Source organism: Myiozetetes cayanensis, unplaced genomic scaffold (genome assembly GCF_022539395.1).
Source record: "Myiozetetes cayanensis isolate MyiCay16 unplaced genomic scaffold, myiCay2020 scf4, whole genome shotgun sequence".
Lineage (NCBI taxonomy): Eukaryota > Metazoa > Chordata > Aves > Passeriformes > Tyrannidae > Myiozetetes > Myiozetetes cayanensis.
Genome location: NW_026087631.1, coordinates 63,656,418 through 63,679,057, shown reverse-complemented (window position 1 = coordinate 63,679,057; position 22,640 = coordinate 63,656,418). Strand labels below are relative to the sequence as shown.

The window sequence follows — 22,640 nt, the reverse complement described above, 5'->3', positions numbered from 1 at the left end:
CCACACTTGTACCAGAACTTATCTTCCTTGGAAACTGGATTCATTTCAGTGAGGGCATCGCTGAATCTTGCGGGTTAGTCTGGGGGTGAACAGGAGAGATAAAAATAAACTGGGCAAAGAATCTTCTTGGAGCTGGTTAATTATGTTGAGTCCTGAGCTTTTTTTCCCCCAGCCCCCCCTTCTCCACAGTCCCGTAGGATGACAGGAGTCAGGCAGAGCTCTTTTCCAGCAGAGATCAGCTCACTGCGCTGCACTGCCTGCTCTCGTAATGCCAAAGGAGTGCGTTTTGTCTTTAGTCAGATTGGCTTCATCAGTTCGTATTTCCTTCTGAATGGATAATAAAGTGGAGAATCATTTTGAGGCGAGGAGTGGAGCAGGGAGGCTGCGTGTGTGAGGAGCTAGGCAGTAGGCAGCTGACGAGGAGGAGTAAAGTAGCAATAGCTGCACAGCTTTCTCTCTGCCTCTGAAGTACAATATTTTCTGTTGAGTCACAACTGAAGAGAAGGATGAAGTTTTAACTGTACTTGGTACAGCCTGAGAAAGGGAAAAGATGCACTGTTGTGGGGAACTAAAGAATTTCTGTTGAGGGATGCTCCTGGAAACCAAAAGGATTTCTTCATTTTTGGCTTTTACAATCATTGGCTTCTGCTGTTTTTTGCTTTTTGGATTTTTAGTAGCTGTTTGCATTTTTTATTCCCTTCAAAACATGCCTTCAACTTTATGTGATTTCTCATCCTAGTGCTGCTGTGGAACGGGAAACTCTCGGTGCCTTTAACGTTGCTTTCCCTGATACCTCAGATGGGACACCAACAATATGTTGATAATCTCCATAGTGAAAGTTCATTATCCGGTGAACCTTTAAGAAGATTAGGAATCCTTCAGGACTTGTATTTTCTATGAGAACAAGCTATTGTATTCTGTAGTTTTCTATTAATTCTATAAATTTCCTTTACATTTTAACCTTTTGTTTTATTTTGAAGCAGCAAGGTAAGTGAAAGATTGGAACAAATGAAGTGGCTCGGTATAAAGTGCAAGTAGGCAGCGACCAAGGAGAATTGCTCTTTATTTTTAGAGTGGGCTGTGTGTGTGTGTGTGTGTTTACTTTAGCAATACAATAGCTCCATTTGAAGCTGACTGGATTTAAAAATGTCTTTGTAAAAGCAATTTACACTTAGTATGTTCATTTGTATGCTCTGTTTCTTAGTTTTTGTTTTCACCCATTAGATACTAATTGTAGATGTCTTATGACTGGTATAATTGAGGTTGTGTCTGTTTACTTCTAATACTTTTCTGTTAGGAGGGTTTGTATCTCAGCTGGAATTTGACATCAAAATCACTATGGGAAGAAGACTTAAAGGGAAAGAGCTTGGGGATAATTTAAATTTGATCACTTGAAAAGCAAATAACTTGAAGTAATTAAATTACTGGTTTGATTCTCCTTAAATGTCACTGAGGAAAGGCTTGCTTTTAACACAGAGTGTTTGTCATTGGCCTGATTTCTTGTGCTGAGAAGCTTGTGAGTTGATGAGATGGAGTGACTGGCATGCAGGAGCGATGAGGATGCTGTACAAGCTCGTGAATCAGAGCAGATGGTGTGACTGTTTCAGATATCTTTTCAGTTTTCCTTCCATTTATATGGGCAGCTTTCTTTTGCTAATGGAGTGAGCCTTTGGGGGATAAACCTCAAGACTTAATACAGAATGCTGAGGTCTTCTGTCCTCAAGATGAAAAGGAGAAAGCTTATAGAAGTAAAGCTGCAGTTTTAGCCCAGGAGGATTTTAGTTGCCGAGTGCTGCATTTTAGTAGCATGAGCTGGAAAACCCTAATTCCATTTGCTGCATACATTATCTTAACCCATCCCAGCTAAACACTGCCAAATGTCTGCCCTAAAGGAGTGCAGAGCAGGTCAAATCAGTGAGCAAGCTTGTGTAGCACCAGCTAGTACCAGGGCTGTGCTCTCTCTGCCCTCACAACAGAAGTAGGGTCTCCTAATTCACTGGTGAGTGCTGCCTGTCCCTTTCCTACCGGAATGTCCCTGTGAGCTGAGGTACTGTCACCTGGAAAAACCAGCTGCAAACCTCCTCAGGGAGTCACCAAGAGTTTGAGAAAATTCTTACAGATGTGTTTCGTGGTGGTTCTTACCAGAAATGCAGCACTTGGAGAGTTCACAGAATAACTTGGCACTGGGCTGTAAGCTGGGTTACAAGTAGAGGAGAGGTACAGCCCGTTCTGTCACTGTTAGTCAAGGCAGAGCTCTTGGCACCCTTCAATGTTTTCATAATGTACACAAACATTATTTAAGCCATAGGTACTGACTTTGTACTGGCAGAGCTGTCTGTCTGCTTTCTGGTTAGAGGTAGCTGAATAATCACAAACCTTTCCCTGAAGCCTGGCAGACATTTCCACAGCTCTGATCCCATGGCCAGACAACTTGGCATGCCCCCATACTTTTGTTTCAGTCCTTGGAGCTGTTTTCTTTAAATTAGAAGTTGCTTCTTGATCCTGGCTTGTCTTTTCAGCATAATGCTTGGTCCTTAGGTTCCTGATAAATCTGGTTTAAGGAACAATTAGTGCTTTAAGTTGTCCTGGGCAAACATTTACTGGTTGATTCAGGTGGGTACACAACCCCCAAGCTCTGGAAATAAGGGGGCTGCTGAGCTTAGTTGTTTCTCCATTTGCTCTTAAACTGCTCTTAGCTGCTGCTCAGGTTTTGTGTTCTCTGCTAAGGAGTCAAGAAATTTTTACATAAGAATGACAGAAACAGCTGTGATTTCTATTTTTGGTAGTCAGTTATCCTTTTTGCCTTTATCTCAGCACAGCGTTGCCTCAGAACTAGGTAAGTGCCTTAGACTTAGCTTGCTGCTTGCTAGGCATGAGCCTTTGCACTGCCATAGTCGACAGCTTCCAGGCTGTGCCTCCCGCTGCGTTTGGGGACAACCCCTATTTCTGTCTCTGGATACCGCCTTTTCCTGGCTGCCAGGTGGTGACAGACCTCATTTGTTACTGCGAGCGATGCATCGCTGTGCCAGCCACTGCTGCTTTCAGCTTGCAGGAAAAGCTGTGACAGAAGGATGCGCTGCAGAGGGAAATGAGCACATCCCGAAGGATGGAAGGGCTGCCTGGTGCTGAGGTGCCCTCCGGGCATTCCCAAGACAGCTGGACTTAAGGCCTGGACAACTTGGTCCTTCTCCATCTGTGCTCACTGAAGGGATGTCATCTGGGTGACTGACATTAGTCCCATTTTACAGAAAGCTGAGACACGTTTAACTGCTGTGGTGGTCCCTACATTTGTAGAGGGTGTTAAGGAGTTAAGGCAGGGAGTGCTATCTCCTTGTTCTACTACATAATGACACTCTTTAATTACATTAATTTAATTTCATGCTGTTTTGTAACAGAAATTTTTACATTGTTGAATGCACTCAGAACACTTCAGTGGGTGTTGTACACTCATAGTTTGTTATTTTTACTGTTCCTTCACTTTGTAGCTGCACTTGCTGGTGCAGCAAAATATTATTCAGAGCTGCTTTTTTGTCTTGGTTGGATGGCTTTGTGTAAAAGGTAAGAAATAACTGTGATGTGGGAGGTGCAGAACTGTGTAGTACGCAGTATTCCCTGGATCATTTTTCCACCATGAGGATGACTGACTGACCACACCTGACCTTTTATCACATCTGTCAAACTGCTTTGGAAAGATTTCTAGTGTGGGGTTTCTTTTCCTTGAACCTGTCAGCTGGGAAGACTGGCTGTCATTGATACCTGCACTGAAGTGTTCCCTTACAGTTTTTGCTCAGCTGTATAAAAACAGATGTTGTAGGTACAAGAAACTCGGAAAATACAATTGGAAGCACTAAAAAACTTAAGGAAGTTTTACAGGTGGGGCTGGGATGTTGTTTTGCAGCTTGTGCAGTAATTCCTGAGCAAGAACCTAAGTTGAAGCTATGCTGCAAAGGAACTGTGAAAGGGTTGCTGAGGGTCTGAGTAATAGTTCCTCTGCTCACATTGGTTTGTTTTTACAATTACTTTTGTTCTTTTGTAACTACTGTCTGTTCAATGGCATGGATGTATTTCATCTTTAATCCACTGTGGTGTTCCATGTGTCTCTTCTGCAGCTTAACATTTTAGCCAAAATGTCCTGAGGTGAACATGTTTCTCAACAGTACGCTTTGTTCTCCAGCTCTCCTGCTTTTTGCCCAGGATTGCTCAGCTCAGTACTTTCTTAATCATCCATGCCAGGACTCAAAAGTTAGAGGTTTTGCTAGTTACCAGGAGAAGGTTTGAAGAGAGACACATTCTCAGAAGCAAAGCAATAGTGCCATGTTCAGATATGATCCAACCCAAAATTAAATGTAATCATTTTAATTAGAAAATTGCAGGCTCATCTCCAGAAGTCATACATCACCAAACTGATGGTAACCCTTCATACCTCTGTCAAGCCTTGTTGTTAGGATTATTTCAGCAATTAATGTGTTTAAAAATGCTGTAATATTCTCAGGAAGAGTCAATGTTTCAGCATGCAGAGTGCTGGGGCGATGTTGCTATGGCAGCCTTAGCCATGATTTTCTTTCTCTTGTTAATGCCAATTTTTTTTATTCCCAAAATGTCCTGCATTTTAGTTATTGGTATTCTTCATTTTTAAATGGTTCTTTATAAAGTAGCAAGACAATTTATCAGACATTTTATTGCTTTTCCTGGTGTAATTGATAGTACAGGTAATACAATACCACTTTGTGTGGAAGATACTGTAAATATAATCTAATCAAAAAGACTTCACTCAGTAGCAAGAATCAATAGCCAAAGAGGCTGCTGTGAAATGTTTTTCTGATCATAGTTAATTGTTTTTAAATCTCTTTGCTGGTGACCTTGAACATTACGTCTACCCTGAGGTACCAGCACCTTCTAGCATGATGTTGTGGGGTAAAGGTGTCTCAGTATTTACCTTGGTGTGATGAAAACCAGATAGCCAGTAAAAATGTCAGGATGTCAGATATTGGAATAGGCTGCCCAAGTGGGAAGTGGTGAAATCAGCCTCCCAGGAAGTATTTAAAAGATGTGTAGATGTGGCACTTAGTTTAGTGGTGGCCTTGGAAGTACTTGGTTAATGGTTGAACTTGGTGGTTTTAAAGGTCTTTTCCAATGTAAACAATTGTATGATTTTAAGATAAACCCACCTCATTTTAGCAAAGGTTTGAGGGACATAGGGTTTTGTGCTTCCACACCCTTTTCTTCCACTGGACTGCAGGCAGTTCTCTGCAGCGTGGGGCAGTGCTGAAGGCACCACAGTGCTGGCTTTGTTTTGGACCATGCTGGTCCAGTGACTCACAGAGCTGAAGATGCTGCTCAGAGTGAGTTGCAGCCATCCCCTCTCCCTGGGAAGAGCCTGGACTTCCCCCAGTGCCCAAAGTGTATAATATGGCTGAGCCCCAGCAGAGATAACATAATTGCATTTTATTCCTTCATGGGATTTCTCATGTTCTTCTTTCTCCTTCATGGATGCTGGCATGCCATGCTTTTGCTCCTGTTGTCATGGCAAATCCGTATGTCAGGAGGAAAAGTAACTGTTGTTCATGGGTGATGTTCAAGGATATTTCATAAGTGTGTCCATTGACAAGGTAATAAGCTGTACAGTGTTTGTGGTAGCTCATGTGTTTCCCCTGTTAAAAACCTTAATATGTCAGCTTTGTCCTCATGGAAATAGCAAAATAACCCAAAAATTCCCCAAGTAAAGCAGCAATGTATTCCTCATTTTTACCTTGAGTGTTGCTTCATTTTGAGAATTTAGGGAGCATAGAAATGATGGTGCCTTTGCATGCTGCTCTCCAACCTGCATCCCCAGAGACAGCTGCATTGCACTGAGCATGGAGTTCTTCTGGAGAGAAATGCCTGCTAATAAGGCAGTCAGAACAAACCTTGTGTAGTCAGTGAGGGATCGCAGCATCTGGCAGGATACCAGGATCCAAATACTCTCTTTTTTAAAGAGTTGATTTCTTGTTATGTGTTACTGTGGCTCCTGGAGTGATTCTGGAAGAGAAAAAGACTTCAGCAAGGATTTGCATCTAGATTAGCTTTTTTTTTTTCCTGGCTGAACCCGCATTAACTTTCATTGTCGCTTTGCACGTCGGTGCTACAAAAAAGAATGACCCTAACACAGGCAACATGATAAGGGATCTTTACAGGGCACAAGTGACTGCAGAGCACCCAAGTCTGGAGCAGTGGAATGGGACAGGAGCACACACACAACCCTGGGTGGAGAGGAGTGAAGGACCCTGGCAGGAGGTGCAGAGGCACTGTGGGGACAACCCACAGAATGAGGTGGGCGAATGAATGCCCAGAGGGGAATGGAGGAAGAGGAAGCCTGTGGGAGAGGTGCAAAGAGGGTGATTCTCTTACTTGGTTCTTGGCATTCTTCTAAGTGGGCAGTGATTTGCTCTTGGGTGGTAAACAGCAATTTCTGTTCATTTCCACCCACTGCAGGGAGAGGTAGGGAGGCTTCCCTCTGAGCTAGAGCTGCTGTCCACGTGTTCTGCTCTGGCCTTGTTCCCAGCTGGGGAGGAAACAGTTTCTGTCCTTCTTGGGGTAAGATGGAAAGGTACTGATGGTATTTGATGAAATCAAAGATGTTTTTTTGAAAATCTCCAACGAAATAGGTATTCTTGTATATCTATATATACACCTATATATACATACATACATATACATAAACCACAAACACTGTATATATAAATGAAAATGACAGAACTGTGCTGTTTGCACTTGAGCTTCCAGCTTTGGAACAGCTGCAGTCCTGCAAGTAAGTGTTCAGCAGGCAAAAGTGATTTCTGTATCAAACTGCTGCTGTTGAAAGTTGCAGCAGACAAAGGAGATGAGAGCAAACACCATCTTGAATTGATTTCTTTTTTTTTTTTTTTTTAAACTAAAATGATCATTAAGCCCCTCTGGTGCCTTGAAAGATGAGTGCAGAAGGGAACATGATGAGGATTTTTCTGAGGGAAACCTTACACAAGCATAGGTAGGTTTTTCTCCTAGCACTTGGAGTTCAGTATGGTGGATAATATTTGAAATTAGCATTTCTGTGTGCTACCCTCAAGCAACACTAGTAGGGAGCCACAGCTGTGGAGCCCTCTTTCTTGGCTGCCATTGAATTGAGGTGCTTGGTCTCTGAGGGTTCACTTCTTAATGCTGTTAGAGAAGTGATTTTCTGGTGTTAAACATCAATTACCCAATCAAGTGAAAGTAGCTAAACTGTGGCGAAGAAGAGAGTTTGAAAAAATAGTTCTTTTGTGAAACCTATTCTATGAGGGAGTAGTTAGATAAGAAAGACATTAAAAAAAAACCACCTTTTTTTTTTTTTGACCAATGGCCTGAAAATTCTATGAAATTAAAACTTGTTTTCTTTTAAGCAGCTATCAATTTCACAGAGAATTTGTTTATTCTACATAATACCAGATGCTGCCTTTGGTATGGTAGTTCAGCTGAGATGCTCAATGATGGGACTAAAACCTGAAGCACAGATGCAACCTCTGTTATAGCATAATAATTAAGCTCTTATTATAGCGACTGGTATTTGCAGTGCTGCTTCCTCCAGATCAAGAAACACTCTCTCCTTTCCTGCCCACAAAATGAAGCAACAAAAGTGAAAACAAGATACTCACCATGATGAAAATGCTCGCTAACAGGCAAAAGCTGGCGGCAGCACACCCAGCTGAGGTGGAGCTGAGGACATGTTAGGGAGGGTTTCTGCACCTCAGCAGGTTGGGATCAGTGCAGGTGAAGAAACTTTGAGTAAGTGTTTGGAAACTTTGAGTCAGTGCTTTGAAAACGGGAGTCATTGTATGCGCTCCCTAAGAGGCACCATGTGAAAGCTTCTGTGAGCTCTGGAGCGAGTGGATGTGATGGTGTGATGGTTAGGTTTGTGCATTGTGGAGCATGAAAATGTTTTGGTTTTTTTCTTTTTTTTGAGAACGAGGTAATCCCAAAAATGGAAGACAGGTACTATAGGTCTTCATTCACATTAGAATATGAGAAAGAATATGTGCTTCAGCAGCAAGTCCAAACTGAATCATCAAATACACTTGTGTTCTCCAGTCACACTGGCTCCAGGAGGTTCTCTGTATGGGTCTCTGTCTGCCTTACACTCTGGAGGAAAAAGCTGATTGTTATGTTGCTTACTAAGTGAAGCAAAGACACATGAAAGTTTGAAGTAGTTCACATAGTGGGTGTTTTTTGTTTTTATTTTGCTCTTTGTAGAGGGGATTTAAATCAGGGAAAATGATCCACTGCAAAATCCTGAGAGCTGGAGTAGAAGTGACATACAGAATATTCCTGCTGTCAGCTCAGCCTGTTTGTGCATATGCTGAGCGTGGCATATTTAACTGCAGGTTAGCTCGGGAGCTCGCAAGCTTTGAGGTTTTTTGAGTTTGCTTCATTTTGGTGTTTGGGGTTTTTTTTGGTTTTTTTTTTGTTTTTTTTTAATACTGTTTGGTAGCAAAATATTAAGATGAAAGTATTAAAATAGTATAAAGGTTTTACATTTGAAATCTGTCATCCAGTCTTCCTGCCACTTTACGTCACTTTGTGCAATTCCTGTGGGCTAGCTGGTAGTGCGCCAAGTTGAATTTGATTTCTGCTTTGGTTTGAAGCAAGAAGGGATGAAGATTATGAACTTGAAAGGAAAGGAAATGTGCAAAGATAGAATTTCTAATGTCAGAATTCTGTATTCAGAGGGGTAATTAAATCACATAGTGCACCATAGCCAGGAGCTCAAGCTTAGAGCAATTTGCAAACCTGGTAGAAAAAGGGAATGACCACAATTGCTCTTTAGATTTTTTTTTTTCCCCCCCTTTCTCGAATATTTTGACAAAGAAGAACCCGATCAGGGGAGGTGGCCAAAACCAAGACAATGTCTATACACTTTAAATAGCACATCCTCTTTCTGTCTGATTTTATGTGTATGCTGTTCTTGGGTTTTTTTATTATTCTGCTGCTTAAGTTACTTTGGCTATTTCTATCTGAACCAAACCGTAATGTTTTTTCCCCTCTTTCGGTAGCTGCTTCATGACAGAATAAAAACTGGATGCGAGTTGTGATTGATGTGTGCTTTTGCAGCTTGTAGCACTATGAGAAACGCAGGTGCAGCTGATGATGTTTGCTAGAAGTAGATTGAAAAAGCAAGAAAATGAAATTTCACTTCTGCACAGAAAACCTGTTGTAAAACTGTGGGGCAGGAAGCAATTCCGGAAGCAAAAACTCCATTTGTTTCTGCGGGACAAAATGAAGAGGCTTCTTCAAGGCCAGGTAGATGATAATTCAAACCATGCACATCGGTGCCAGCTATCCCCAGTGGAGTTTGAAACAGACGTGTTTGTTTGTGGAATAAAGAGGAGCCCCGGGAGCACTGAATTTTCCACAGCTGGAGGGGATTTTCATCAGGATGGAAGACGTGATTCCAAGGCAGTCAGTGAAGTTTGTGTCGGTGAGGTGGAACTGAACTGGGATGGCTATGTGAAAATACCGTGTTCAGTCCAGCAGAACAAGAAGGACTTGCAGGGAAATTCTTCTGATGGTATCACACAGACCTCTTCTGAAATAAAGAGCAGAGTGTCTGAGGGGCAGGACCTTTCTTCTCTGAGCATTACCATGAGCTGGAGGGATGCAGCCGAAAGGCAAGGGTGCTTTCCCCAGGAGAAACCCACTGCATACAAGAGCCGTAGGAGGCAATCAAGAGATCGCTCAGCTGATGTGGTTGATTACATCGTTAAAGAGCTCCAGGGAATAAGTCGAATCCAGACGGAGATCGCAGAGCTCCGTCAGCACCTCACCTTGATAAAAGGCTCTGTGGATGAAGTCTCCAGCTGCGTGGATACAGTCTTGAGTGAGATAGAAGGCCTACAAGGTGGTTCTGGTGGCAAAACCCAGGGTACACATGCTCGAGAGCCAAGAAAGGAGGTACAAAAGGAAGAACCAGTATTATATTTTTATGGCATCCCGGAGAAAGATGGTGAAAACACAGTAGAGCTTATCTGCAGCTTCTTGTCTGAGTATCACTGCTTCAACGGTATTCAGTGCAGTAAGTATATAAAAGATGCTTATAGATCGGATATGGGTACAGGCAAGCCATTAATGCCAAGACCAGCAGTTGTGAAACTTGTCAGCTGTGAACAGAGAGACTTTATCTTACAAAAGTCTATCCTTCTGCAGAGCTCAGGGGTCCGGATTGCTACCAGTGAGGAGCAAAAGCGGCAACTCCAAACGGACTTATGCCAGGTGAAGAATAAAAGCACGAGTAGGAAAGCACAGTGCTCAGGGCAGAGACCTGATTCTGCACAGAAATCAGCCTTGACTAAGGAAAGCAGCTCGGTGTCTGAGACTGGAAAGGAAGCACAAACAATAAGCTGCAGTGAGCAGCCTTCAGATGACAGTGACATTCACCAGGTCCTTTGTGAACCTCTGCAAAATCCACAGATGACCGGTTTGGCCAAATCAGGTGATGGAAACCACTGCTGCTCATCTGACTCGTCTGGCCATGTGAAACAGATGTGTTCTTCAAATAATGGTGGTGAGCACAGGCTTGATGCTGAAAATATCACTAAGAATTGCTCTTCCCTTCTAGAAAAAGATGAGGGGATAACCACAGAAGAAATTGAAATAGACTGTGATACTTCATGCAAACTAACCAGTGCAGAGAAAGTCGATATTCAAAGAGAAGATGTTTCTAGTGGAGTGACAACCATTAGCTATGATCATACAACAGATGAAATGGCTGATAGTAGTGACAGCTTGAAAGATATGATCCAAATGGACCTGAATGATCAAGATCCAACTGATCAGGTGTTTAGGGATGTCCTGGAAAATTCACAGTATTTCCTTGACCATTCCCGGGACAACATTGATCTTGTAGACATGAAGTTTTACACCAATAAGCTGGGGAAAGCTATTCACCACTTCAGGTCTGCTCTGCAGGTGGTATTTAATAAACTGGAAACAAGTGATTCTGAAATGCTTTTGGAAAATGATAGTGGCTTACAGATGGATGATGACAACACACTTATGCTGACCAGTTCAGGTATGGGTGGCAGCTCTGACAACTTTGCAGAAACCCCTCCTAGTCAGTCCTCTGAGAGCCAGGCAAACACAAATGTCAACAGTGAAGCATCTGCTCAGATGCAATTTGCTCCTTCCAGTCTTTCCTCTGTTCCTCACGAGCCTCCTGTTTCCAGTTTGGTGCCATCATCTGACTGTGAAATCCCTACTGGGCAATGCTTGCCTCCTGAGGAGCTTGGAGAAGATGTGAACACCCTACCTGAGCCAGCGAAGGAGTGCAGACCCATGAGCCTGGACAAGGTGTGCGCAGAGACCATCTACCTGAACAAATGCATCAACAATTTCAAAAATGTGCTGAGGGAAAAGAGACAAATGCGTAGGAGACTCTTAAAAGGATTAGCGCAGGAAGGAAACGGGATTTCTACTGAGGAGACAAATTCAGGTAAAATGAAAAAAAATTGTTTTTGAGGAGATGTCAAAATCTGTTGTTTGTGCAGCCAGCGGCCAACACCTCATTATGAGGGTAAACAGTTTATTAGAAATTGTGAGCAAAGAGTTACAGAGGCAAGTAGATATGCTGTACAACACTACTGACAAAACCCCCTAAAATTTATTGTGTAACACATTAAAAAACAAGTTAGCAAGGTTCACTTCTCTCTTTTCTTTTCTTTTTCTTTTTTTTTCCTTTTTTTTTCATGAAGGAGATTTGCAGTGCTTCTTCAAAATAGCAGGTGTTAAAGTTTTTCATCATAATTCGTGACTTGGTTTCTTGTTAAATATAATAGCTAAGACATGTGATAACAAAGTGTGCATTTGAGCTGTAAGTATCCAGATTTGCACTTTTGTGAGTTGAGTGGATCTAGACTTCAAGTGACTCTATCATGAAGTGGGAGTTCTCAGTGTTTAATCACTGCTAGATGTTATCCTAGTACAGACCCTTTAAAAATAAAAATTAAATCAAAACAAAACACACACACAAAAAGGTTGAGACTTGTGTTTTGGTATTGTTCCCGTAACTTGTCCTTGAGATGAGAAATCATTCATTTCTGTGGAGCTACCTGTCTTGTTTCCAGGACTGATATTGAAGTGCCAATGTGAGCTGATACAGTGGTGGAGATGTGCTGCTAAATCTATCCCTGAGCACATGGGAGATAGAGCTGACCAGCATCTTTTGATGGGACACGTTTTGATAGGCCTTTGATAGGTAAAACAGAACCTAAACTTGAGATGTAAGTCCATCTGCCTCCTTCCTCTCCTTCCCATCTGCCTCCTTCCCACTCCAAGGCAGTGGGAAGACTTCCTTGGTGTCATCTCCGTCCAAATCACTACACAGTTAAGGGAAGAGGCTTTGTTTCAAGGGTGGAAGATATTTGAATTGCAGGTTGAAATCTTCACATCCTTGTTGTGAACTTCTGTGTGTCAAATACTGTGTTCACTCTTCTTGCAATCATGAAAGCTAGTCAGAGTAATCAGAGGGCTCTTTTTTCTGACAGGAAGAATTGTCTAACTCCAAGTGCTTTTCCAGTGACTGTGCTTTCATTGTGAAGAAACAATCTGTCAACCTGTGTTTGACTTCTGTACCAGTCCAGAGGCTTGGATTAGCGTATGTCACAGTGCAGCAGAAGTATTGAAATAGCCTGTTTCTGAATGTGAGAGGAGGCTGCTCATTTCAGCAGAGTTTGAGCAGTACAGGCATGTTCACAAGGAGAGAAGTAGCCAAAACAGTTAAGAAGGAGAAGGAGGAATAGAGCTGGACTTCGTACCTGAAATCTGGCTTGAGGGTGCATTGGCCCTCCTGAGCCTCCCTGCTTCAATTCTCCTGAACATCATCTAGTGACTTGACAAAAGCTGGTGCTTGTGTGACACTCATGTGAAGGTGGATCTACATGTTAGATTTGGCAACTGAAGCTATAATAATAAGTGTGTGATGAAATAGTGATGCAGGAAATGTGCTCTGAGAAATGGGAGGAGTCAAAGGAGTCAAGGGTAGTGGAGAATACTGGTTAAAGGATAAGAAAAGGAAGAGAAAAAAACCCTGGAGATGTCAGGAAGCAAAGCAGTCAGGACCTTCAGAGCTAGGCAGGGAAGCTCTTTGGGAATTGAAACTGGATGATATTTAGGTCCCTTCCGCAAGCCATTCTGTGATTCTGTGACTCTCTTAAATAGTGTTGTTCTGGTTTGTATTTTTAAAGAAAGAGAAGCTGCAGTTTTATGTCCTGCTTTCACGTACTCAAGTGTGAGCCAAGCCTTTATTTTCTTCCTTTGGAAAAAGCATCATACTTGGAATGCAGTGAAATCTTGTTGGTTTGGTTTTTTTCCCCAGCAGTAGATAAGTGTCTCACTTTAAAAATGTAATTTGTTGTTAATAGGGTTTCCAGTTCCTGGGTAAGGTCCACTGAAAACCCAGTTCTGCAGCTGTGGTTTTTCGGTTCTGAACCTGAACCACTGTGGTGCTCATGTGTGCTCAAAAGTTCAGTTTGGGGTATTTAACTAAATATGTTTGGCAGCAGCCTGCAGCCAAGGAATGGATGATAACTTTGAAGGTGTTGGTAAATCTGCATGTTTTGGTGAATCAGAGATGATGCACTGGCATAAAGGTTTAATTTATTTATAGTTGTACACAGATGCAAATTACCAGAAGAATTTGGAAGTTGGCAGATGCATGTAAGTAATTGTTGTGTTTAATTGGAAGTCAAAAGAGAGAAAATAAAATATCCCCTGAAAATCTGGGGAAGGTTTTCAAATTTGAGTTTGAGAAAAAAGAAAAAAAAAGTGAAAGTGAAGATGAAGATAAGTTTGATTTTTTTTGATTTTTTTTTTTTAACTAAAAGTCCTGAAATAGAGATTTTTGTGCATGCATGGTGACTGCTCAAAAGTGGAATAGTGAAAGAGTTCTGTGATAGAGGTTTAACCAAGTTAGTGACCACTGATGAAATGCACATGCTATACTGAGACACAAGATTTTAGATCTTTGTCTGCAGTTACTCAGAGCTTTGCCAAATTTTATATTTGGCCTGAAACTGTCCCCAACTGCCTTAAATTGATGGGGATCAGAAATCAAAGATATGTATGGAATTTAAGCTAAAATGTTTTGTTGTGTTTGTTTGTGGTTTTTTTTTTTAATTAAAAAATTACTCTAATGCAAGATTGATTTCTTTGTTTTTGTATAAAATCAAGTTTGACCTATATTTGAGACACTCTAGTGCCCTGAGGTCTTAAAATTTGGCAGTGCTAGTCTGTGTCAAGGAATTTTCTGTGGAAAATCAGCCCCAAATGAGCGAAGTGAACATGCTCTTGAAAAATGTGTAGCTTGCATATGCTCACTGGTAGCTTGCTACTGTTGAGCTGTTGCACTGCCAGAGACTCCATCTGTCCTCAGTGTTTTCCAGCCGGGGGCTAAAAGCAGGGTTTCCCCACTCGACGTGACTGAGAGCCATGGCAGACCTGAGAGGGGACACAAGTCCAGGTCTTCTGCATCCCCTGCCCTCTGAGAGTCCACGGGAGACATCAGGAAGGATTATCATTCAAGTACAAAGGAGTTAAAAACCCAGGAACGAGGGATATCTGGCTCTGAGACACAGTGGACCATCTCAGGAGAGAATTTGGCTTGGGTTGGAAGGGCCTAGGGTGACTGTGCGAAAAGAAGGACAAAACCAGAGGACTTGGACTGGAATTGCCTCTGTCTAGGTGAGAAGGTTTTCTCTAACAGAACAGGACAGGCAGGGTGACGATATTATATGTAAAATAAAAAATTTCTTCAGAGGAGAACAGTCAGAAGTGTCCATGCCCAACAAAACATGTTCTCACCTGAGTCCGGGGTGGACCCCAGATTTCCTCAGCTCTCCAGGTTGGCACGTCTGTGCAGAGCTGACTGTCACAACACAGCACTTCTGCCACACGGGCTGTTGGGTAGGAGACAGCAGCACCCTGCCGATTGTGATTTCTCCTCCATGAGCTCCAAAGGAGAAGCCTGCAGGGTGGTCCAGAGGCTTTTTTCCCTAATGAGCATCCATGCAGGCATGTCTTAAGGTGGAAAGTAGGGTTTTTGTTTTATCTACAATCCAGCACTTCATTTGCTAAAGTAATTTGACTTCTCCTTAGCAATTGAGTTAAAATAGCTTCTCTATTTTCCTGTCTTAGTGATTGCGTGTCTGTAATTATACCCATGTAGACAGTAACTTCAAAAACTATTTTTGTTTTTAAACCAGTTTGAGTGTCTCCTGTTGCCATGAAGATATTCCTTACCCTCCATCTTTCATATGCAAATGAGTAATATGATTCTTCTGTGCAGGGAGAGAATTATCTGATTGGAGGACTTAAAAATTATCGTGTCTGTACCGGAAGTTTTGAGTATGACTCTCATGTAACTTTACTAGCCCTGAAATTGCCTATCCATAAACATGAGATTTAGTGTAGGAGGCTTCTGGATTTTTATTTTTTTTCTCAGAGGAAAATTGCCTAGATGTATAAACCCAGAAAATATCTCTCTGCATTATGGTATTTGCAAAAGCAAAATGTGTTCCGTGGGAGCTGCCGGTTTCCTCATACTGGGCAAAATGTACAGGGGGTGAGGAGGAAAGCAGCAGGGATGCTTCAGATGCAGGCAGTGGATGCAGTCTGGGGGAAAGGAGGAATAAATTCTGTTTCTCTCTATAATAAGTACAGGTTTTCTTTCCTGTGTGATAAACAGCAGCTCCAATTCTGCATTACGATTATTTAAAATTCTTCAGTTAATAAAACCGGAACTGTAACTCCAAAAAGAGTTCTCAAAAGCATATGTTATAATGCATGTGCATGTATGGATGAAATTTGACTAGTTGAATTCGAGGTTGATTGAAAGAGATTAGTTGACTGGTGTATGTCCCAGGAAGTGCATGGGAAAACTCTTCGCCGCACAAATGTTTTATCAACTTATGGCAAACCTTTCCCCCAGTTTCTGAAATCATTTTACAGACCTCATGGCAGAAATCTGGTCTATTAACTTTTGTTCCTCTCCTTCTTATCTTTCTCTTTTCTTTGCAGAAGGAGGTAGAGGAGAGCTCCAGGTTGTACATGTTGTCCCTTGTAACCAGCATCTCTTTCTGAAACCCCTGTGTGTGCATGATTTGTCTCCATGTAGCCAATTGCTCCTGCTGAGGCGCTGAGGTTCAGTTTAGCATGTCATGGTTGTCAGAGGCTTTGTTTAACACTGTGTATGAGTTAAGAGTCTGTTCAGTGCGTATTGCCTTGTACAAAGAGGAGAACATGAATGCTTGGAGTGATCTCCTCCCTTCGGTGCTCTGTGGGGTGTGTGTGATGTTCACAGGCACCGTGTTAGCAGAGTACAAGTTGTTTATCTTGTCCTTTCAGGTCTTCCTCTTTATGAATCTTGTTTAAACCAAATGTATTTTCGTTTTTCTTCAGTTATATTATTTCATTTCATGTCTGTCTAGTTCATACACTTAACATCAATTAAAGTCAAAGGTACATCTATGGGCAATAATACTGAGATTAAGCAAGACTGGATGCTGAAAGGTGTTCACTGCAGATTCCAAGCCTTTATAGGTAGCTACAGGCTTCACTTTGCTTTGAGCAGGGCTCTGTGCCCCATGGGAAGGGTAGGATTTTTCCCTTAATACCTACAGTTATTACTTTTCTACTTGTGGATTGGTTATCTCTCTGCTTATTACGCTGTGGGCAACAGGTGACTCTTTCCTCCTAACAGGATCTGCAGAATTATTTTATTGACTACTGTGTATTTTGTCAACAGTTGTGTTTGCAACTGTATCTCGTACAGAGAAATTTCTGGCTTTTGGATCCTCAGCTGTTTTATTTTCTTGAACCTGTGCTGCATGGATTCAGTGCCTGCTGTGCTTCTCCCTCTCCCTTTGTTGTATGAATGAGGCTAAATCGGTTTCCTGGAGTAGACTGAATGTTCCAGGGCTTTTGGGCCTCCATGCAGATCTCATCCATTGAGTTTGATTAATTTGCATTTCTAAGCTTTGTTGGCTCATGTATGAGCAGTTTTGTTTCATTCTTACTGGTAAATATCTGTCCATTAATGCTTTTTCAGGAATTTTTCACCACTGGGATAAGCAGCGTCAAATACTTGTGTTAAATTCCATCTCCTTCTGGCTTCAGTGCAAAACCACTTCAACCTCCTTTAGACCGCTCACCTGGTAACTAGAAAAGTAGTACTGGACGATACATCAAGTGGGATGAATTTCCTTTGGGGCTCTTCAATCCTTAATTAAATTGATGCTGTTGCAGAATAGAAAATGAATTTAAAATAATCCCTTGACTTGTTGCGGCTTTGGATTCCATGTAAAATGCAGCATACTTGAGTTCAATGAAGATGTTGAACCACAAGACTCATTTAACTTGGAAAATTTAGTTCAGTTTGACTCTGCTAATGCCTCTGAAGAAATGCTCTAATTAGGCATGACCAGAAGTTTAATTTAGACAGTGAAACAGTTGCTCCTTGGTTTAGCCTGATTCAGATTAGCCTATATCTAAACTGAGGGGTTTGAGGTTTAGTAATAAAGCGTGGCATTTGAACGCAAGTTAGGATGATTTTCAAAACAAATAAAAGTCATTATTGATTTTTTTTAAATCTTTTTAAATAAAGCATCATAAAGCAGCTTTCCATGTTTTACATCTGTTTTTTATCTTGAGAGGATAATGTGTTAGACACAGTGCTTAAATATGATGGAAAGTTACATTGTTAGGAAGTCTTTTATGTGGAGAGATGGATTTGTGTGGAGGGCTGACAGATCTAGGGATATTATTCTGTTTCCTTGTGGTGCTCCAGACGGTGATTTTTTTTTCTTTTTTTTTTTTTTTTATGCTTCGTCCATTTTATGGATTTTTGCTTCTACAGAAGTACATAATTGTTCTGGCCATTAAAGCATCTTCTTGTGTATGAGAGAATTTGTGAATTTAAAAATTGTAGCTTTGTTGAATAGTTTCTCGAATTACTTGTAAGCCTAGTTGCTGCTTTTCCTGAGGAAACAAAACTCGTATTAGTTTCATTTTTAGGCTTCACCAAACATTAACTTCCCTATGACTGAATACCGTGCCTTAAATGATCATGTCTGTTACCTTGTTTAATCCAGGGCCTTAAATTTATGCTCCTCTGTCACTGGTATTGTTTTGCTAACTGGTTTTTGGTAGAAAAGAAACTTTAATTGCTTGGAGAAGACCTTTCAGCAACTGATTGCAGCATGCTTTACTGTGAGGGAATATACTGCAGTACTAGGGGTGACAAGCACTTCCCCAGCTGAAGGTATTTGCTGGACAGTAGGTGTAGAAATGTCATCCAGCAGCATCAGAAATAATGGAAAAAAATCAAATAAAGATGTGATGGGCTGTTTTGTTTACATGCTTGCGTCTCCATCATTTGAGTGCTCCTTCACTTGCTTACTGGAGGTTTAAAAAACCAAACCAAACCAACCAAACAAACAAAAAAAGCCAAAAAACACAACATTTCAGATTCAGACTGGTCTGGCTGCTTTCAAGGAAAGATCAAGTGACAGAGATGTGCAGAGAAGATGCATAAGCCAGCAAAACACTTCCCGTGACATGCAGCATGTGGATGACTGGGTGTAAAATGTGTCTATTTTCCCTTTGCGTCTCCCATTTGCTTTGGGAAGGACAGTGCTAAAAGCTCTCGCAGTTGTTACAGTGTTCTTCTCACCTGCCTGTCACTTCCGCTGCTTGCCCAGGCTGTGAGTGAGTCAGGCTGCTGCTGTGGGCTGAACTCGAGCAGAACCATAGCTGTGGCAAGTCCCAGAGCAGCTGCTGGAGCCCTGCTGTTCCCTGGTCCGAGTGCTGCCTTTGGAGGGTGGAAAACTCCCCCTCTGCAGCAAATGCATCTGAACAGCACTGCCATTTGCCTTCTTTAAATGGAAGGGAACACATGAGGAGTTCCTACCCACAACACAGGTACAAACTATGGGTTGCTTTGTTTAACTGGCACTCATGGAGGTGTCTGGACCCTTGAGCCAGCACTTGTAGCTCCTTAAGCCTCTGGTTCTTTGACTGCATATGTCAGCGCAAGAAGGGGCTGCAGAGGACCTCCTGGTGACTGCCAGTGCTCTACCACTGTGTGATATCGTGCCATTACATCATATATAAACCTCCTAATTTTCTTCTTTAGAACTAGTTAGGTTTGGTGTCTGCTTCTCCTTTTGAAAGGCTGCCACAGAACTATCATGGTGAGGCACCTTTGAATTTTCATCCTCCGTTTATGATTAGCTGCAGGTCTTCTCCAGTTCTCCTGCCTACTGAACAAACACAGGAAAAGGTTCTTTTTGCTAGAGTAAGCAAGATGTTTTGTTCTCCTTCTATAGTATTGCATTTACATCCTCAAACTGCTTTTGCCATTTTCCATTGTGAATTCTTTTTACTTTGATATAGACTAAAAAGGTGTTTCATCTGCCCTTGCTAAAGGAGTCTTGCCAGCACAGTACAAAGGTATTTATGCTTTTAGTTCTGTGGGGGCATTTCACTGGACATACTCGGGATGGTGTTCTCTGCTTACATGGCCACATCATAGAGGCATATGGTCAGTATGATGACTAGGACTCAAGTCTACTGTCACGTGTTTTTCTCCACTGAGGAGCACCCTGTACACAGTTCAAAGCAGGCTTTGACCTTGCCATTTGTTCCACGCTTAATCCTCCACTGTTGCAGTCTTTACTGCCATCAGTTCTTTCCACTGGACATATGTGTTCAGTATCAATAATTCCCCTGTGTTTGTCATTTTCAGATTTTATCAGCAGATCCTGCTTACTCCCACTAGCTTCCTTATTGCGTTGTCCATGGCTGGCTCAGTTGCAGTTACTTGTTTACCCACCTTAAAGCTCCTTCCTCCTCCTCAGCTTATCCGGCCTTATTAACGTCACATGGCATTGCATCAAAAGTTTTTTATTGAAGTGAAAATTCAGCTCATCATTCATTTTACAGTAAAAAGAAAAATAGTTGCTTAACTGAAATTTTTCAAAACTGATTCACCTCTGTTACATTTTTTCCTGTTTTTCACTTGCCTCCATGTTAATTCTTTTCTTCGTGTTTGCTCAGAAGCACTTTCAAGCTGCTGAAGCCAGTAATGATCCTACATTAATCTGGATCACATGTCCTTGCTCCCCACACACACCTTAACTGTGGATACTGCATTACCTCTTCTACGGTCTTGAGGCATCAGTCCCTGTTTGATGAATGTCAAGGGCTCGTTCTCTTGGCATTTTCTCAGGGAGAAGGCTGCCTGGAGCAAATTACCTCTTTACTTTGCTTTCAGCAGGTGATAACTCTTGTATCTTCACATCCATCACCTGCCATGGCCCTGCATCAATATTGTCACTTGCTGGAAGCTCTTTTGTTTTGTGCTGTTGTACCTAGATGATTTTGAATCTTGACCCTAGAGATGTTCTTTCTCTCATTTTCTTTTTATTTGCATGACTAAAAGGCTTGGTAAAAGTAATTAAAATACATGAGCAAAAGTATAATTTATCTGGAACTCTTGGCAGTTTTTACTTGGCCTGTCTCAAATCTGGGAGATGATGCAGATTTGTTTCCTAATCGCCCTCCCCACATCCACGCTCCTGGCTGTTGTCTGTTGACTCATGGTTGCCCATAGGAAATGGTTATTATTCAGCAAGGTAACAGCTTTCCCTGGATCTTTTTTCCCCCCAGACAGATTCCTGATGCTCTTGTGGTCTACAGGCTGCAGTGAAAAAGCTGTTTTGCGGTCTTTTAATGTCTCATATATCAGTCACTTTTATTTAGGGTTTATCAGGTAAAATGATCGAAAACTTGTTTGTTAAACTAATTCCTTTTGCCAGTGAATGTTGCCACGTTTGTTTGTCATTCTCTGTCATTCATCTCAGCTGAACCATCTGATGTTAAGCTCAGTCCATTATAAAACCTTTATCCATTTTAGTTTTGCTTTCTAGCCACAGCTCTTCCAAGTGTTCAGAAGCAAAGGTAGAGATGTCCTCCCCTGTGTGCTCAGAAGAATGTGGTTGCATTTGCTTCATGAAATCCTCTCTCTTGGTACATTGCAGGTGTTTAAGGATTTATCACTTTTAATGAGTCCACTGAAGATTTTCAAAGAAACAAAACATTACTCTATAAATGCAATCCGAACATGAACATGAGAATATTGTTTGAATTCAAAATATGAATGCTCACATTGGCAGTCTGCGGTGTTTTCCATTGGACTGTGAGATCCCAGTCCACCTGCAGTCATCTTGCAAGTGCTGGCTCTTTTTTCACACCTGTTAGAAATTAAATACTTTGATAGGAATGGGTGGAACTGCAATGGGACCTCTCTGCTTAGGGGACTAAAGACTCTTCACATTTGAGCATGAGCAAAGCTCACAAGTGTTTGTACAAAGGTTCATGTTGGTCTGGTCTGTCATTTGTGCATTTCATGCAAGTGCTTTTAATTTATAACATCTTCATTGTGACCGCATTTGGATTAAGTGGTGACCTGTAGTAACAGGAGCTCTCCAATAACTCCAACTTATTTTGGATTGGAAAAAAACTGAAAAGTTGGTCTTCAAGAATGCCTTTTGAATGAGGAGGTGCACTGAACAGGCTCTTCAGGTTCCAGTCCTAGGTGTTCAATGAAATTGTGTAGCCTGTCTGTGTTTGTATGACTTATCCTGGCATCTTGGTCACTGGAGGTGCTTGAATAAATTTCTGTATGCATTTGCCAGCATGCAGTGTGGTCTGTTACCCTTTCCTCAGAATACAATCTGAATACTTTTTCTTGTATTTTCTGGTCTTTTTGGAAACTAGTTTCATGTTGCTCTTTTCCCTTTGTCTCTTTAAGGGCCAAGATGTGGCTGATCCATCAAAACCACCCTGGCTCAAAGGAGGGTAAGTAGTGTTTTGAGATGTTGTTTTTATAATTACAGTGATGTCTGCAGTTCACTATAAGTAAAAACAGCATTTCTGGTGTTTTAAATGAAGTAATGAAGTGGCCAAACCTCACTTAGGGCCAGGCTGCTGCTGTGTTTTGGTCTCCTCTTAAGGAGCTGGAGGTGGCTGTGCTGCTCTTTGAGAACTGTGGTTAAGATCAAGGTTATACTTGCAATGTATAATCTGTAATATATTGGTGGCAGGTGCTTATGGTAGTGGTATTAAATAATTGTTACTGAGCACCTCAGAGTAGTCTGGATGAAATTCTTTTTCCTGAATCAGTCACTTGTGGCATAAGGAGCGTGAAAGAGTAGCTCTGAAAGACTGCTGTGTCTTTTGCTCTTAGAAGGAAAAGGTAGGTTTGGAGAAGTGTTCTGTCTTTGCAGTGTTTTCTATGGTCATTATAGTAGTGAAAACCGCATTAACTCTAGAAATCATTGTAGTTTGTATTTTTAAAGCAGTGATCATCGTGCCTGATTTGTACAGATGAGAGTGAGGGATCGCGAATTCTCTCCACGATGGCAGCAAATGAAGCAGACAGATCCTGATTGTAAATTTCAGCATGACACTCTGCATAATAGGTGCCAGCATGGTATCCTCTGGGGAAAAAAAAAAAGACAGTGACACGTTTTATGGGCCGCTAGGTTGTGTGCCTGGTACACGATGAGGGCGATTCAGTTTGGTGGTGGGGCACTCAT

At 41.7% G+C, this 22,640-nt stretch overlaps 1 protein-coding gene across 4 annotated transcripts in view; it reads left to right on the top strand.

The window, feature by feature from the left end:
* The first annotated feature begins 242 nt into the window (after positions 1-242).
* The window catches only part of LOC126647378 (protein unc-13 homolog B-like), a 108,031-nt gene continuing 85,633 nt past the window's right edge, over positions 243-22,640 (top strand). For 2 of the 4 annotated variants that reach the window (XM_050329566.1, XM_050329563.1), the window contains exons 1-4: positions 243-987; positions 9,045-11,479; positions 16,060-16,082; positions 21,854-21,900. In XM_050329566.1, coding sequence (XP_050185523.1) covers positions 9,136-11,479; positions 16,060-16,082; positions 21,854-21,900 — 2,414 coding nt within the window. In that variant the 5' untranslated portion in view covers positions 243-987; positions 9,045-9,135. The remainder of the gene's footprint in view (positions 988-9,044; positions 11,480-16,059; positions 16,083-21,853; positions 21,901-22,640) is intronic. The other 2 variants (XM_050329564.1, XM_050329567.1) reach the window with 2 other exon arrangements.